Below are 16,227 nucleotides of genomic sequence, written 5' to 3'. Positions count from 1 at the left end.
TTCAAACCACTGGAGGGCAGATCCCCTGATCCCTATGTCATGCTCTAGTCTCTGGAGTAAGATGCTGTGGTCGATGGTATCAAAGGCACCTAAGCTATGGGATGCTACTGTTGAAAAGTAGCATCCCATAGCTTAGGTGCAGCAACTGAAAAGTTCTGTCACACCTGGATTTCAAGCTAATAGTGAAACTGGAGTAAGAAACCAGCAGAAGAGGCTGCAAATCTTACTGGAGGATAGTAGAATTAAAGTATTGAATTACTATCACTATTCAGTCATTTGCACAACTGATGTAATCCGAACAGATTGTGAACATTGTGAAAAGCAGCTTTTCTCCGATATGTAACAGGTTTAGTTTTTCAAAGAACTTGTGTTATTTCCTGTCGGTTGGGACAGCTCCAGTGTTTAAGGGTTAGTACATCTCTAAACCTAGTAGGTGGACAGGAGATCATCACTCATCAGTTAATTTAGTTAGATTTTAAAAAAAAAGATCAACATTGAATTATAAGACTGAAATAATTGTTAAGTAATGGAAACCGGACTGAAGTTTTCTGTAATTTCCAAGAAGTGATTAGCTCATTATTTTCTGAACACGTGTCTGCATTAAAAATAAGATTCAAATCTTGGGATTCAGATGTATCTCTAAACAGTAACGTTTTGTTTGCCAGGGGTTAAATCTCATCAGTCTATGGCACTAAGGTCTGCCACAGCAGGCACCCCAGGCCCCAAAAGAACGATAACACCACAAACCCTTCTTGTGGCAAGTATGCTGGTACAGCTGGAATGATGTGGGGCTTAAACTAAACCCCAAAAATGCAAACCGACAAAGGGAAGCCCTCAGTGTGATACAGCATGCAACCAGCTGGCACCATCTTGCCCTACGTCATGGGTGTCCAAAGTCAGTCCTGGAGGGCCGGCCTCTGATGGTTTTCCAGAAATCCTGCCTTAGCTGCTACTGATTACCTGGATCAGGTGTGTTTGGCTAATAAAGAGATTTAATAGCAGGTTGGTTGGAAAACATTCAAGACACTGGCCCTCGAGGCCTGACTTTATACATCTCTGGTCTTGATCCAATTTGCCCAGATTTGTCTTGTACTGGAATAGTCAGGAGTTTCAGTATTGTCTGTGTGAGAGTTTTTTTTTACAATCCTTGGGCTGAGTTGTTTTCTGTCATTCAAGTGTACTGCATGTGAGGATTGACCTGAGGGAACCAGCACACAGGTTGCCTAGAGTGATGAAGTCAGCATTCATTCTAGGTTAGGAAGCCCTCTACGGGAAGGTTTTAGTCTCTTGTGAAAACCTTAAGATATTTTTCAGTCCTCTTCTCATGAATTCATTTATTGTTGGCTATTTACTGAAAGTCAACTGCCTGAAATTACAGGACAACTTTGTTTTCACTTTATTCAGCTGGCTTTTTGGCTTTAAAAGCATCTGCTCTCTTTTGTTCTAGACTTCTTTGAGTTTACTCACTATATCATTTAAGGATAACCTTGACCCCATTTTTATTTTTACAAAATTGAAAAGTCTGTCTTACTCCAAAAATTAACTGAACCTTGTACTAATTGATATTCATAATAAGAGCAGGACTATTCTTTTCTACAAATGTTGCAGTCAACAACAAAAGATAATTAGACATAATTGGATCCCTATAATTAATTCAAATGTGAGTATTTCCATATAAAGTTATATGGTATTTACTTTAACCCTAAAACAATTTATTTACTTATTTTTTGTGTAAGCATTTGTAGAATATTGTGTTGCATATAGTATTGTAAATCGTGTCATATTGTACCTGTTTCTTCTCTCACATGTACCGGGACCCGAGTTCCAATCTCATGCCAGTGACATTCATTTGTTCTGGTTTGACAATATAAACTCTAGAATTATTGAATCCTTCAATAAAACATTACAAAGATGACTTGGTTTGAGTCAGGATAGTCCTGGTAGTCTAATGTGTAATGGACGTTTTTGGCAAAAGTTGTTCAAGTGAAAGGCTGATTATTTGATAAGCAAAGAGAGTAGCTGGTGAGGATGTTCATTGTAAGAAACCAACCTTGTAGCTGTGGAGCAGTGGACCCTCCACTGGTAATCTGCCAGCACCAGGTTTGATCTCAGTCTAGTTTTCTTTAGAAGGACATCTGGTTTTACTTTTTACTTTACTTTTTTGATTAACTTCCTAGGAATGACCATGGTAATGGTAAAATATGTTTTACTGGGGTGAGAAAGAGCATCCTTTTAGACAGGACCTCATATAAATAAATAAATCATTTTCATAAAAATATAAACATAAGAAAATAGTAATTTAATCAACACAGGAAACCTTTTTTATCAAGATCCAATTCTGTCATCAGAGCCTGAAAATTATTTCTATTCAATAACTCTTTTGTTATTGTCTTTTTATCCACAGTCATACTTCTTCTAACTCTATTCTCTCCCTTCAAATCTTCAAATGTATTTTTGTGGATATAGAAGAATACAATTCCTGCTTGGCACGTGTCTCACATTCCAAGATTCAGCTTAAGAAGTCAAGTGTTATTGTGTTGCTGAAATCCTACTCACCACCTGCTCATTGCGGTCTCCCCTGACAGAGTGCAGCCTCCCTCACAGAGAAATGTAGGAGGTAGCTGAATGGGAGGTTGGGGTTGGGGAGTTATCATAGTGATTGGATTAGAGTTAAAAAAAAGTCTGCAGTTGAAAGAACAATGGAAACATTCCAAATCATTGGTTTGATCCAAATTTTCATGAAAACAGGACTTTGTTTCCAACATAGAACAACTTTATTATCTGCAGGGTAAAATTGTCCTTGTTGGCAACAAAAACTTGATACTGAAAGTGATGACAGTGATACCTGCCATTTTTGTATTGTTTTAGATTGCTCTCTAGATTTTGAAGTAGCCGTGTCTTGCAGAGTGTCAGTGGTAAAGAAATATGTAATTAAAAACATTATTTAAAATTAATCATATATGTATACGTTTAGAAAGTTTTACATTTAAAGAGAAAAGGAGAAAGATGTCAGACGTTCTAAATATTTTTAACAGGATCCAATTTTCTTCTTATAATAACCTGGAATTTTACATGAAAGGTAAAACATTTTGTTTTAAAGATAGTTTTATTAATGAATAAATTAAGTTTTTTGTGGAAACATTCATTCTTCAACACATATTTTGACAGACCACATCTTTATTCATGCCAACATGGCACTGCCTCCAACAGCTTTCAAGCCTCTGATTTATCTGCACACTTGGGGATTCATTCTCACTTCTGTTTTGAATGGAGCAAAGTTGTTAAACGTAAAAGGAAAAATGTAATGAAAACCCTTTTTAAGACCACTGGATTTGCCGTAGTATTTCACTTTAGGAGTGTTAACATCAGTTGTTATCCAGAAGTGATAGCAGCCTTACAACTTGTGGGCACCTATTTTCTCAAAACCAAAATATAGCACAGTCCAGCAACAGACTGGAGACCTCTCCAGGGTGGACCCCGTCTTCACCCAACAGTAGCTCCAGCAACCCTGTGACCCCAGAAGGGATGAATTACAGTTTTAAAGATAGATGGGTGAAAATACAATGTATTTAGCCAATTGTGAGTCCTTAAAAATCTTTTTTTTTGCCATATTCAGTTTCCATCACGTTTTTTGTAATAGGTGTAAGAGCAGACCATTTTTATTTACTGTGTGACTGAGAAAGCTTTAGTTTCTATACGATTTTGGTTGTTGTCTAGTATGTGTTGTTTCAGCATATGTCCTCTTGAGTGTCTGTCTAATTTATGTCTACAGTTAATTTAGACCAGTGTAGAAGAATGCAGAGATTTGCATTGGCTAATTAATTTGTCTGAAGTAATTTTTTTCAGCATGATCCTTAATTAAAACTAACCAGATGAATAATTAATTTCAACCCACAATTATTGCTCAGTGAAATTTTGAATATTGGAGGCACAGAATGGTTCACTTCAACTGAAAGGTTGATTTCATGCAAATGACATGTTGGGATTTTTTATTTTTTTTAACTCTGACCCATAGACACATGTGTGCAAAGGGCAATGCTTTTTACCATCTCTTTAAGCCATCATTTCCAGTTTGCCTCTCAAGGTTTCTTGAGACTTAATTTTTGTTGAGTAAATGTATGCTTTGACACGGTGAAAAGGGTTTAAACATATTTAAGTTAACAGATGCATTAATGCTTTAACTTAAAATTGCAAAGATTGTGTCTTCTTGTTTTAATCATTAATGAAAAAGCAGCTATATTGCTTCAGTTTAGGAGCACTGTATGATAAATGAAATTATCTGGCCCTAAATTCAAAGGATGACAAAGTGATAAGTGCCGATGGTTATATTTGTGAGTTTTTGAAATTCTAATTGTTTAAAGCTTTGTAACTACTGTTCTGTCACATAAGTGGTATTTTATTTATGCTTAAGTTTGATGACTTTTAAAAGTAAATCATTGCTGGGCTGAGCCTCTTCTCCCTTTCAATTACACCTGGAATAAAAAGTTTCAGAGTTCATTTACTTTTTAGTGTCTATTGTTTTTTGGTATCAACTTTTGAGTTAGTAGAGTCCAAGTTTACAGAAATGGTTATTTTTCATGTCTCAGAGAAAGGCTCTGCCTGACACAGCTCACATCAGTTTGTGATATACTGGAGATAATGTGTCACTCCCAAATCACCATGGTAACCAGATGTGATCAAGTCTAGACACATGTTTTTATGAACGTGAACTTCAAACACTTAACTTCTCAAGGTTTTTGGCCAGTATTGGCAGGAAAACACCACATATTAAGAGAGAAAGAACGAAACCTTGATCATTCATGGTGTCCATATGGACCTCGTCAAAATCGTGATTTAGATGGGTGACTGTAGCTGTTTGAACAATGTTTGCTGTAAATGAAAACCTTGCTTTTCAGGTATTCATCTGATTCACCAAATCCTAAAACCTCATTTCTATTTTTTTCTGTTTCTAAGGGCCCATGCAAGAGACGGTTTCTGATTTCTGGAGGATGGTCTGGCAAGAGAACACTGCAGCCATCGTCATGGTGACCAACCTGGTGGAAGTGGGCAGGGTGGATATAAATTAGTCTCTTGATAATTTTACTTGATTGACAGTTTGATCTTATGCCTTATAACTGTATCATCTTTGAATTTTGCACAGATGTTTCTGTGTGACAGTGCAGTGTGGAAATCGTGTAGCATTTTATAAAGGAGAATTGCAAAGAGAATGACATATGAGGAGAAAGGTAGTTTGTCCTCTCTGGGTGGGTGGAGTCTCCTGCCTCAGGTGGAGCAGTTTAAATATCTTGGGATCTTGTTCACAAGTGAGGGAAGATCGGACCGTGAGATCAACAGCTGGATTGGAGTAGCGTCTGTATTTATGCGGTCGCTGTACCGGTCCGTTGTGGTTAAGAGAGAGCTGAGCCAGAACGCAAGGCTCTCAGTTTACTGGTCCATCTTTGTTCCAGTGCTCACCTATGGTCATGAGCTCTGGGTCGTGACCAAAAGAACGAGATCCCGACTACAAGCGGCTGAAATGAGTTTTCTCCAGAGGGTGTCTGGGCGCTCCCTTAGAGATAGGGTGAGAAGCTCAGTCACCCAGAGAGAGCTCTGAGTAGAGCCGCTTCTCCTCCACATCCAGAGGAGCCAGTTGAGGTGGTTCTGGGATCTGGTCTGGATCCTTGACGCCTCCCTGGAGAGATGTTCCGGGCATGTCCCACTGGATGGAGGTCCCGGGGAAAGACTTACGACACACTGGAGAGACTACATCTCTCAGCTGGCCTGGGAACATCTCGGGGTCCCCCCAGAGGAGCTGGAGGAAGTGACCAGGGAGAGGGAGGTCTGGACATCTCTGCTTAGACTGCTGCCCCCACAACCCGGTCCATGGATGGATGGATGGATTGAGAACCTTGACTTCAATATGACTTTTGTTTTAGTCATATTGTGTTCTAAGTTTACACAATGGTCTTAAGCAAGTAAAAAGCAAGGCTAAGCATTCCTTGAGGCATAATGCGGGGACTGCTACATTTTCTATCAATTTTAAAGCATTTTCTCTAAAAGTCCTTTAAATGCATGCACGCCTTGATCTTGCTGACATGCATTTTTGCTTAAGCCTAAATGCACCAGAGCTCATAATGATTTATGAACCCTTCTCTAGGCACCTCATTAGGCTTTTCTTGTACAGTAGCTCATCGCACCCCAGCCCACACCTTTTCCACACCTGCTTATCCTTACTGGCTCTGCAGACCCCATCTCGCAAACCTTCTGTTATATGATCCTTGTCCAATGGTGCGCTGGAAGCACAGTGGGCAGAGCAATGGTGGCTCCACAGCGAGGACCATAAAATCTCTCCGCAGCATCACAGTGGGCCATCTGCTCAGCACAGTTGGTGATGAACTCTGGGAAATTCTGGCACACATACAGAAAAGCATAAGCAGCCTCTGTAAACTGCTTCTGCGGACCAAGATGGCGCTCTGTGTACGTAGATAAGAAGTTTAGTAGTAGAAGTTAGACTGATGTGGTGGATGATGAAGGGGTGCTTTATGAGGATAAACGAGGTTTAAAGCTGCAAACACAAAATCAAACTTTTTAAGTGTGCCTATAGAAAAGAACACGTTTTTTGTGCTGGCATATTTTAGTCCAAATGGTAATTCCCTTCAAGCAAGGCACAGATTTAAAACGATCTAATAAGGTAATAGTTTTGCCTAATTCAATCTAGAAGGAAGTGGACTGTGGATTTCTGATTGTCATCAGGGATTAGTCATCGGGGGTGTATGAAAGAGGAGCCTGAAAGTCTCCTTATGTCTGTCAGTCTTCAAATGAAATTCTCATTTAATATATAATCAGCACAGATACGTGAGAAACAGAATTTATTTCTACTTATGAGTGATGTTACATTTAATACCTCTTCAAAAATAGTAATTCTCTGATCTGCCTCTGTAATCTTACTCTCTATTACCACCACTATCCTCCCATGAGTAGCAATTTAATTGAAGAGAGTGAGGGAGGGGAGGGATGTCCATAATACACTATGTCCAGGGGGGGTTAAGATCTCCGCGGGGAAATCAGTTTCAAATGACTGAGGGATTTGTATGTGTGTGTGTGTGTGGGTGTGCGTGTTCCTGTCATTAGTGGATTTTCTATTATATCTCTCATTGAGGTGTAACATTTTTCTTTCTTTGTTTTTCCTGTTTTTTCTTTTTACTCAGTTGAGGTTAGAAAAGTTGAGGTTGAGAATCTAACACCCTCTTGTCTGAAGTCTGGCTATGTCCTATAATTTCAACCTTGGAAGGGTTTTTGTTATGATGTGAGAATGAAAAAGCAGCTAATAGTCTTTGTTGGAGAAGTTGCATGTCAAATAAAACAGAAATGTCGGCTGAAATGTGAAACGTTGAAGTTGAACTTGGAGCTTGATGATTTTTCTCATGTAGGTGAAGTGCTGCAAGTACTGGCCCGATGACACGGAGATCTACAAAGACATCAAGGTGACACTGATAGAGACCGAGCTGCTTTCAGAATATGTCATCCGAACATTTGCAGTGGAAAAGGTACATTTTTAACCTTTCATTCAAAATTCAGTATTTTATACTTTTCTTTTCTTATCTCACATAAATGTCACTTTATTTTTTTTTTTTTTATTAATGTTGCACTGTGTCATGTGTTCCGATTGGCTGTCAACCTCGTCAGTCAATCTCTTCGGTGCTGTGTCTCCTGGACAGAATTCGTTTTGTTTGCCAGTTATACAAATCTTCCATTGTGATCAGATCTTTGTTTTCATTCTAAAATGCTAGACTTATATTTCTATGAGGGTTTGTACTTTGACAGTGTAAACAAGAGAGAAAAGTGTTTCAAATTCATTTCTGTCTGAGGAAAGAGGATGGTGTGTAGTGAGAGGTTTTACCGCCGTAAAACATCTGTAATCTTACTTTGTGGAGTTCAACTCTCTTAGTGTATTTTCAGAACGTATTCACAGAGGATTTCTATCCAACTGCAATTTTGTTTTGCTTGTTGAAAAGTTGGTGTCAAAGTTGGAGTTGAAGAGTTCGAGGTGTGACAAAACATTATTTTAACAATCTAATTAATGTAATAATCTGTGGTTGATAATCTGATTCATTGTCCATTTTGGCTCATTTTGAATGATATGATTGAATTCGATTCAATGATCTATAATAGATCCAGGACATCTTTATCCAAAACCTCTAGTAGTGTTACACAGAGATACATACCTGGTACTGAAAAATGGAGGGGACATTTTCTAGATTCTTGTATTCCTTTGAGATAATCAAGTGTAAATTAAATATGTCTACAAGAAAGGTAAACAAGAATGAATGTCAAATCTATTCATATTTTAGTTTGATGAAGTTCAGCCCACTGTTGTTTTTCCACATTAGAATCATCATTATTAGAACATTCTAGCACAATGTGTGGTCACGTGACTTTGACCAACTCAAAGACTGAATGATGCTTGATCTGTTTCCACTGCATCACATGTGTGTTTTCCGCTGTGATGGTCGATTTTGCCTTAGAGTAAAATAAACCTACTGTACTTTAGTCCAAATGGTATTTTCCAAGATCAAGAAAACCAATTTATTTAATTTTGAAACAATTTTACAATGGCATTGGTTGATTTGATTGTCTTTGATTGACTAATTTGGTTGTATTGTAAACACATAAGTAAATTAATCTTCACATATTGTTTTATTAATTAAAGTAGTACATAATATTTATTTAAAATCTGAAAATTGCCAGAAAAAAAACACATTGACTGGATAAAAATGATAACTTAGTGTAGAGCTATTTTTCCTGGACTAAAAACATGACACAGGAATACCGAAGCGATAAGGTCACAGTTACCCAGAATATCATCTTTACCATGAAATAAAGAAAACTCTGTTCTTTCTGTTGTATTCATTTGTATTTGGCTCTGTGTTTACTTTAGACCAGTCTGACATCTAACCACATTCTTTCTCTGTGTACTTTTGTGCTCTGCATTTAAAATGACTGTTTTTGCACAGAGAGGAGCTCATGAGATCCGAGAGATCCGACAGTTTCACTTTACTGGATGGCCAGACCATGGCGTTCCCTATCATGCCACAGGCCTGTTGGGTTTCATTAAGAGAGTCAAGTCAAAGACCCTGACCAATGCTGGGCCCATGGTGGTTCATTGCAGGTTAGTCTGCCCTGGAATCATTTTTCTAATAACTGTTGCAGCCAGGAACCGTAGAGACCAGGGAAAGACTCGTGACATGCAGGTGACTCCTATTATTTCAGATTCTGTTGTGTACTATCCGTTTCAGGAACGTAGTCTAAAAATATATTGACAGTTAACTTAGATGCTAAACAAACTGTATTATTGCCACTGTCATGTTTACTGCTCTTTGCACTAATGGTAACATTATTTTTAATAGTGGTAAAAGCGTTAATTATTTCAGTAATTGCATTAATTCATTTGTATTTTTACTGTATGTAGAAGCGGCTGGATTGCTCAGTTGGTTAAGTGAAGGTTCAATTCCCAGGGGGTCAAGGAGAAATTAAAATTGCATTATATCAGCTTTGTATTTTTCCACCTTCCCAGGTTGTTGTTTTAAATGAGAACATGTTCTTCATAGCTCATCTGATTAAGAATGAATAAACAAAAAATCCAGTGTCAGCCCTTAGAGAAGACCCTTAACACTACCGTCTACTTAATAGATAATCTCAGATACCAAAACACGTCATGCCCACTCATGCCTCAGGTGCTGGGGAACCACAGCACCCTGATGAAAATTGGACCACACTGGAACATTCATAGGTTCTAGGAGACTTTCAGGTGGTACTTTACTTGACCATTGCTCCATGGTGAGCATTGTTTTCTCCCGTGGTTGCTCTTATAACCAAGCATTTCAAAGATCAATGCTGCTGTAGTGTAAACCAGTTCATCAGTTTCTGTGATTGTTGTGGTAGAAATTGTCCTCAATGTTTCATTCACAGTTTCCAGGAGACCTTCAGGTGGTACTTGATTTAACTGTTGTAGTTGGTGTCGAGGTTGTCTGGTGTTCATTCTTTACATGATCTTGTCTTTCAGGTCAGTTGCTGCCTCGCTCAGCCTACCAGTAGTTATTGGGGCTGTGTTCCCAGGTTCTGGGTGGGAGTTTGGTATTAGTGCTCTCCCACATTTGTGTACTTGTGCCGTACGGCTTCAATCTTTACTTGTGATAGTAGATGCCGTTTCTGGATGTTAGAACATTGAGCTACGAGTTACTTGGGAGTTCTCTGCATGGAACCTCTCTGAGTAGGATTATTTGAGTAGTGGCATTCACCAGATCCTTGTCACATCTAGTCCTTTTTTGTCTTCTTCCAGTAGCCCACTTTCCATCAAGGCACTCTGGCTCCACACCACTGGACTCAGACCTCAGAACAACGTCTGAGCTGGCATGACATGTGCTTCATTGTCTCTCATGGGTTATGATGCAGGAAGTAGCGTCAAAGTTATGTTAAATGCTTCATCAATTGCTTCATCGTCCCCTGAGAATCGATCCCTGGTGTCCTACAAGCTATCCATCCACATTGTATAAAATTTAAAAAAAACGCCCCTCTCCCCCTCCGCGGGTGGTTTCTCCTCATATCTCTGGTCCTCTACCAGAGGTCTGGGAGCTTGAGGGTCCTGCAGTCTCTTAGCTGTTCCTGTTCTTTTCTGGACTGAGATGTCTGAGGTCTTTCCAGGATCTGCTGTAGCCACTCCTCCAAGTTGGAGGTTACAGCCCCGAGTGCTCCAGTTACCACGGGCACCACTGTCACTTTCACCCTCCAAGCTTTCTCCATTCCTCTCTGAGTCCCTGGTATTCCTCCCGTTTCTCATGTTCCTTCTTCTTGATGTTACTTTACAACCTCAACAAGACTCCAGTTCCTTGTTTCCACCAATGTTTGAGTCCTGTTACATGTTGTGGATTCCTAGAATAACTTGGAAGATTTTGCCACTAAAATTATGGTTTCACATTGAGTGTTTTTTTTTTTTTGAGAACAATGTAAGATGACAAACTGAACACGAAAAAATATTTTAAACGTGAAAAAAAAACCTATATATTTTAATAATACAACTGTTTAAACAATGTCCTATTTAAAAAATATTTGAGAATTGAAAACAAAATTAAAAACACAAGTCAATGTGTTGTTGTCCTTACAGTTTTCTGACTTTTATAGTTATAACACCTAAATGATACTTTTTTATTGCAGTGTTTTCTGTAGGATTATATTTGCCGTAAGAGCAAAAGTTTTGACAAAAGTCATAATCATTCTTTACTCATTATAAATGTTGTTGTTTTTTCAAGTAGAAAGAAGTTGAAGTAGGAAAGTTGTTGGTTAAACCTATGCCAAACATATAACCCCTTTAGTAGAGATATATGCTGCAATCTTTAATGTTTCTCAGTGCAAAAAAAATGTATGTGTCTGTCTACAGTGCCGGGGCCGGTCGAACTGGCTGCTTCATCGTCATTGACATCATGCTGGACATGGCAGAAAGAGAGGGTGTAGTAGACATTTACAACTGTGTGAGGGAACTGCGCTCCCGGAGAGTCAACATGGTCCAGACAGAGGTATGGTGAAACTCTTCTCATGTTGACCTTTGCAGCTCTAGGACTAGATTGATTGAAAAATATAGAGTGGTGGGACTACAGTATGTCAGGACCTGGCCATGATAATCGGGTGAATAACAATAATAATAATACATTTTATTTATATGGCGCCTTTCTTGGCACTCAAGGTCGCCTCACAGTACATAAATAAAAGCATAAAAACACAACAATTAACAAACACAACAGTGAGTCAACAGTTAAAACTACAGGTAAGTGTCAGGTATTTAATGCACTGCGAAAGAGGTACGTTTTCAGGTGTTTGGAGAATTGAGAAAGTGAGTCCATATTTTGTAGATCAGAGAGGATGGAGTTCCAAAGTTGGGGGGCAGAGGTGCTGAACGCTCTACCCCCCATTGTGATGAGACGTGATCGTGGAGGAACCAGTCGGAGGGAGGAAGAGGATCTGAGGGAGCGGGTGGGAGTGGCAACAATGATGGGTTTTCTGTAAATAATTCTCAACATGAGTCCCACTTTACTTTAGTAAATTTAAATGGAATTCTACTGGAACAATTCAGTTTTTTTTCTTTGCATTTTACTTCTCTTTGTGTTTAGGAATTCTTGTGTGTTTTATTTATGCTAAAAGACAAACAATGATAAATATAATTCTACATCCATGTCTGATAAACACAATTTGTATTTGCTATTTTGAGCTTTCTGTCATAATCATACATTTTCTAGAAAAATCTGTAATTGTGTTCTCAGATTACCATGAACTCTAATATGCTTAAAAGTCTAATTAAATAAAATATATGAGGCATGATGTGTCTAAGCTGAAAAAGGTAAACTTTTCCTTAACGCAACATTGTTTTATTCATTGAGCCTATATATATATATATACATATATATATATATATATATATATATATATATATGTATGTATATATATATATTCATTTATTGCTAGAGAGTTGTTCAAATTTGCTTCATGCTTGCTGCAGATTCAAAGGCATTGTGTTTGTTTTATAATATTCTGATCAAGAAAATTAGATATTCAACAATTTGACCAATTTGACCACCTTACCACAAAACTAGAAGCTTTGTAGTCCAAAAATACCACTGTTCATTGTATTTTTTGCTATTCATGTGGCATAAACACGGTCAAATCCATTTAAACTAAACCTAACTGCACTGTACAACTAAATAATTTAGGGTTAACATTTGAGACATTGTAAGGGCTTAATCAAAGTTTTTTTTTTTTTTATGTATATATTTCCAGACTTCTATTACATACTAGTGTCAATCTCCTCACAAGGCCCTTTGCGGGTTCAAAATGAATGTATAACATTTAAAGATTAAGTTGGAGCAGCAGAATAGGCTTAATTTACATCATCAATTTGTTCTTAAGGTTCTTCATGCAACAGTTATATATATATTATTGTTATTATTATTATCTTTAAGAAGTTGCTGACCCAAACTTGCTTCCAGAGTTGCAAAGAAAATCCTGACACTGGATTTGATAATAAGAGATGGAATTATTGCTGCTGTTTTTACTCATTTTATTGTTTGAAAATATTCCTGGCTGAAATACCGTTTTTTTTCTGCTACGGATATTAAGGTACTTCTCTGAATACTGACCATCTGGAGTGGTCCATTGTGTGGTTGAATGCATCATTTTATTGCAATCCCCCTGTAAATGACAGGCATCATTGGATTTAATGACCAACTGGAGCCCAAATGTTCAGTCACTCTCCTGAAGTTCAATGACCTTTAACGTGTACATTTTACCCTGCAGGCATTTTGGCTCATTGGCATATTTCCCGAGTCTCTACGCCCATAGAAACATATATTCTTTTCATAAATTCAGTTAGGGAAATATGTTATCTAGAAAATTGATAAGTGGCTGACCTACTGACCAGGTTAGAGGACGCACATCTGTAGGTCCACTGCTCAGATCACCGTCTCCACACCAACAGTAAATTGAGACACGTTTGCTCCAGTCGGTAAATCAGTGACCCCTGTGCAACGTGTGGATTTTGGTTCAAAGTGACAAGAAGTGTCAGCAGAAAATGTCACTTCAGAATAGATTTGTATCAAGATTCCAACTGTGTCATCATCTCAAGCACTTGACCGAGTGAATTCAGGAGAAGGGGAAATCAGAGATGTCTTGCCTCAGCCTACATGACATGAAGTATACAGAGAGCCTCTTTTGAGGTCTTTTACTTTGGTTGATTGGCAGCATACGGTGCAATTGGTCCAGATCCACAAAAAGATCAAAAAGAATTTATATATTTATTGTTTTAAAAGAGTAGTAATTAACAAAACACGACACAAATACTTACAAGACAATTGTTGAACTGTTGATGTCAAATAATAATAATAATATAAAGGGTTTTAGTAAAAAATATAATAAAGTCAAGAGAACATCATTAGATTCTTTAACCAAAACTGGCAAAAACTTTCTCTCGCTGTTTTGATTGAAAAGCAAAATTGTGTCACTAGCTTTATGGAAAAACTGGGAGGTCAAAGACACTTGATTGATTCACAATGATGATGTTTTTTCAGGAGCAATATGTCTTCATACATGATGCAATCTTGGAGGCCTGTCTTTGTGGGGACACCATCATCCCTGCTAGCCAGCTCCGCTCTGTGTACTACGATATGAACCGCCTTGACCCGCAGACCAACTCCAGTCCTATTAAAGAGGAGTTTAGGGTGAGTGCTGCACAGGGAACATTTACTGCTACAAAGGCAAATGTATCTCAAGTTTTAAAGTAAACATTTTGTCACCCCTCTGGGACAATCAGGATTGTATATTTGTTTAGAAATATATATATTTTCTCTTTAATATGTAATAGTCCCCCCCACTCACTCTTTTGACCAATCAGTCTTTTTGGACATGCATCAATCAAGCTTCATTGCAGTAACATCAGAGGAGTCAAGTGACTGCTAGTGCAACTGATTAAATGTTATTGTGATCACAATTGAAGCCCAGTTCTCAATCTGCTTTTAAACCTGACAGACTCTAAATATGGTGACTCCCACACTGCGGGTGGAGGACTGCAGTATTGCCCTGCTGCCTCGAAACCATGAGAAGAATCGATGCATGGATGTCCTTCCTCCTGATCGTTGCCTCCCCTTTCTAATCACCATTGATGGGGAGAGCTCTAATTACATCAATGCTGCACTCATGGATGTAAGTTTCAAACAATATCAGGCGAGTATGTCTGATCAAAGCCTCTTGGGTACTTCTGCATGCTTGATCTAAGCTTTTGGCTCACATTTGGCATTTCCAGTCAAAGTACATGTGAAGGATCCTTCTACTTGTTAAACTTACAGCAGCTTTGAATGGTGGCATTTATTATTTCAGCTTTAATTTTAACTGAGTTGTGTTTTTTTGGCCAAGTGTTCTTTTTCTTGTTTTCAACAGGATTAGCACATTTTAATGCATCCCAAAAATAATAATAATAAAAAAAGGGAAAGTATTGTCTATGTAAGTTCAGTTTTCATTTTGTCCAACCGCATGTCAATTTAAATGTCAGCATTCTGACCTACAATTGTTGCAGTTGTCTAATGAATAATACAGCATGCCCGAAGCCTAAATTTACAATTTCAAGATAATTGATACACCTTCATAAAGTGTTTGCAAATTGATGGAGTTTTTGGCTCTGGTATACATTAGCAACGTGACCTTTTTCAAAGGGGTCAGTTACAGTAGGGGGCCTTGGACCTGTTATAAGTGGGCTGGACCTATGTAATCTGCATTAAGATTGAGCCTCAAAAAAATAAGGTTCAGGTCAAACATTGGAGGTCAGTTTAGAAAACCTTTTTAGGATGCGTTGTGAGTAGGGGTGAAAACGATTCAAGATGCAGATTCAAAGGGTTTATTGTCATCTGCACAGTAAAGAAACGGCTTTCCCTGTACAATGAAATTCTTACTTTGCAGCTCACTCTGAATGCCATAAAGAGATAAAAGTAAAAAAGATAAAAATATAAAAGGATATTTACAGGATGACTAAAGAGCAAAGTTACAAAAAAATATAAGAAATAAACAATAAACTATGCATATGTAAGTGACTAAAATATTTACAAATCAGTTGTTGTGCAAATTTACAGAGAATATTATTGTGCAAAGGAGACTGACAGAACTGGATAGTGGGTTCATGTGCAGTTGTTATTAAGGTGCAATAATAATGAGAAATAGTCCAATAATGATATATAATTGATTGATTGATTGATCGGTTTATTTCAAGCATAGATTGAAAAATACAGGACAAAACACACAATTATTTCAAACTCATTACAGAAACAATTAAATGCATTGATCGGAAAATAGAAAACAAAAATAAAACACACTTATGTCACATTTGGTTCATGATAATTAACTAAAGTCAGTAGAGTTTGATTGACTGCTTGAAAAGGAGAGGGAAGGAGCGAATTTATATAATCCCACCCCTACCAAAATAAAGATGATAACTAATCCAGGTGTGTAAAGGTGCAGTCTGCTGCTGCAGACTCCTGTCAGCTGTTAAGGAGTCTGATGGGAGGGAAAGAAAGAGTTCCTGAGTCTGCTGGTCCTGCATTTCACACTCCTGTACCTCTGGCTGAGGGGAGGGGGGTGAACGGACCTCGTTGGGGGTGGGTGGGGTCTCTGATGATGGAAGCAGCTCTCCTCAGGACCCTGTAGATGCTCTGCAGCGAG

The 16,227-nt window shown here is 38.1% G+C and overlaps 1 protein-coding gene across 1 annotated transcript in view; it reads left to right on the top strand.

Annotated features, from left to right (window-relative positions):
• Positions 1–16,227, top strand: part of LOC112139398 (receptor-type tyrosine-protein phosphatase mu) — a gene marked incomplete at its 5' end in the record, with an annotated part of 51,603 nt that overhangs the window by 22,654 nt on the left and 12,722 nt on the right. Inside the window, 6 exon segments of the mRNA XM_024262182.1 lie at positions 4,954–5,051; positions 7,410–7,526; positions 8,994–9,148; positions 11,414–11,549; positions 14,091–14,240; positions 14,548–14,721. Of these exon segments, the coding sequence (XP_024117950.1) occupies positions 4,954–5,051; positions 7,410–7,526; positions 8,994–9,148; positions 11,414–11,549; positions 14,091–14,240; positions 14,548–14,721 (830 nt within the window).

Source organism: Oryzias melastigma, linkage group LG17, assembly GCF_002922805.2.
Source record: "Oryzias melastigma strain HK-1 linkage group LG17, ASM292280v2, whole genome shotgun sequence".
Taxonomy (NCBI): domain Eukaryota; kingdom Metazoa; phylum Chordata; class Actinopteri; order Beloniformes; family Adrianichthyidae; genus Oryzias; species Oryzias melastigma.
Note: the sequence above shows the minus strand (reverse complement) of the source record. Positions and strands in the feature narration are given on the sequence as shown.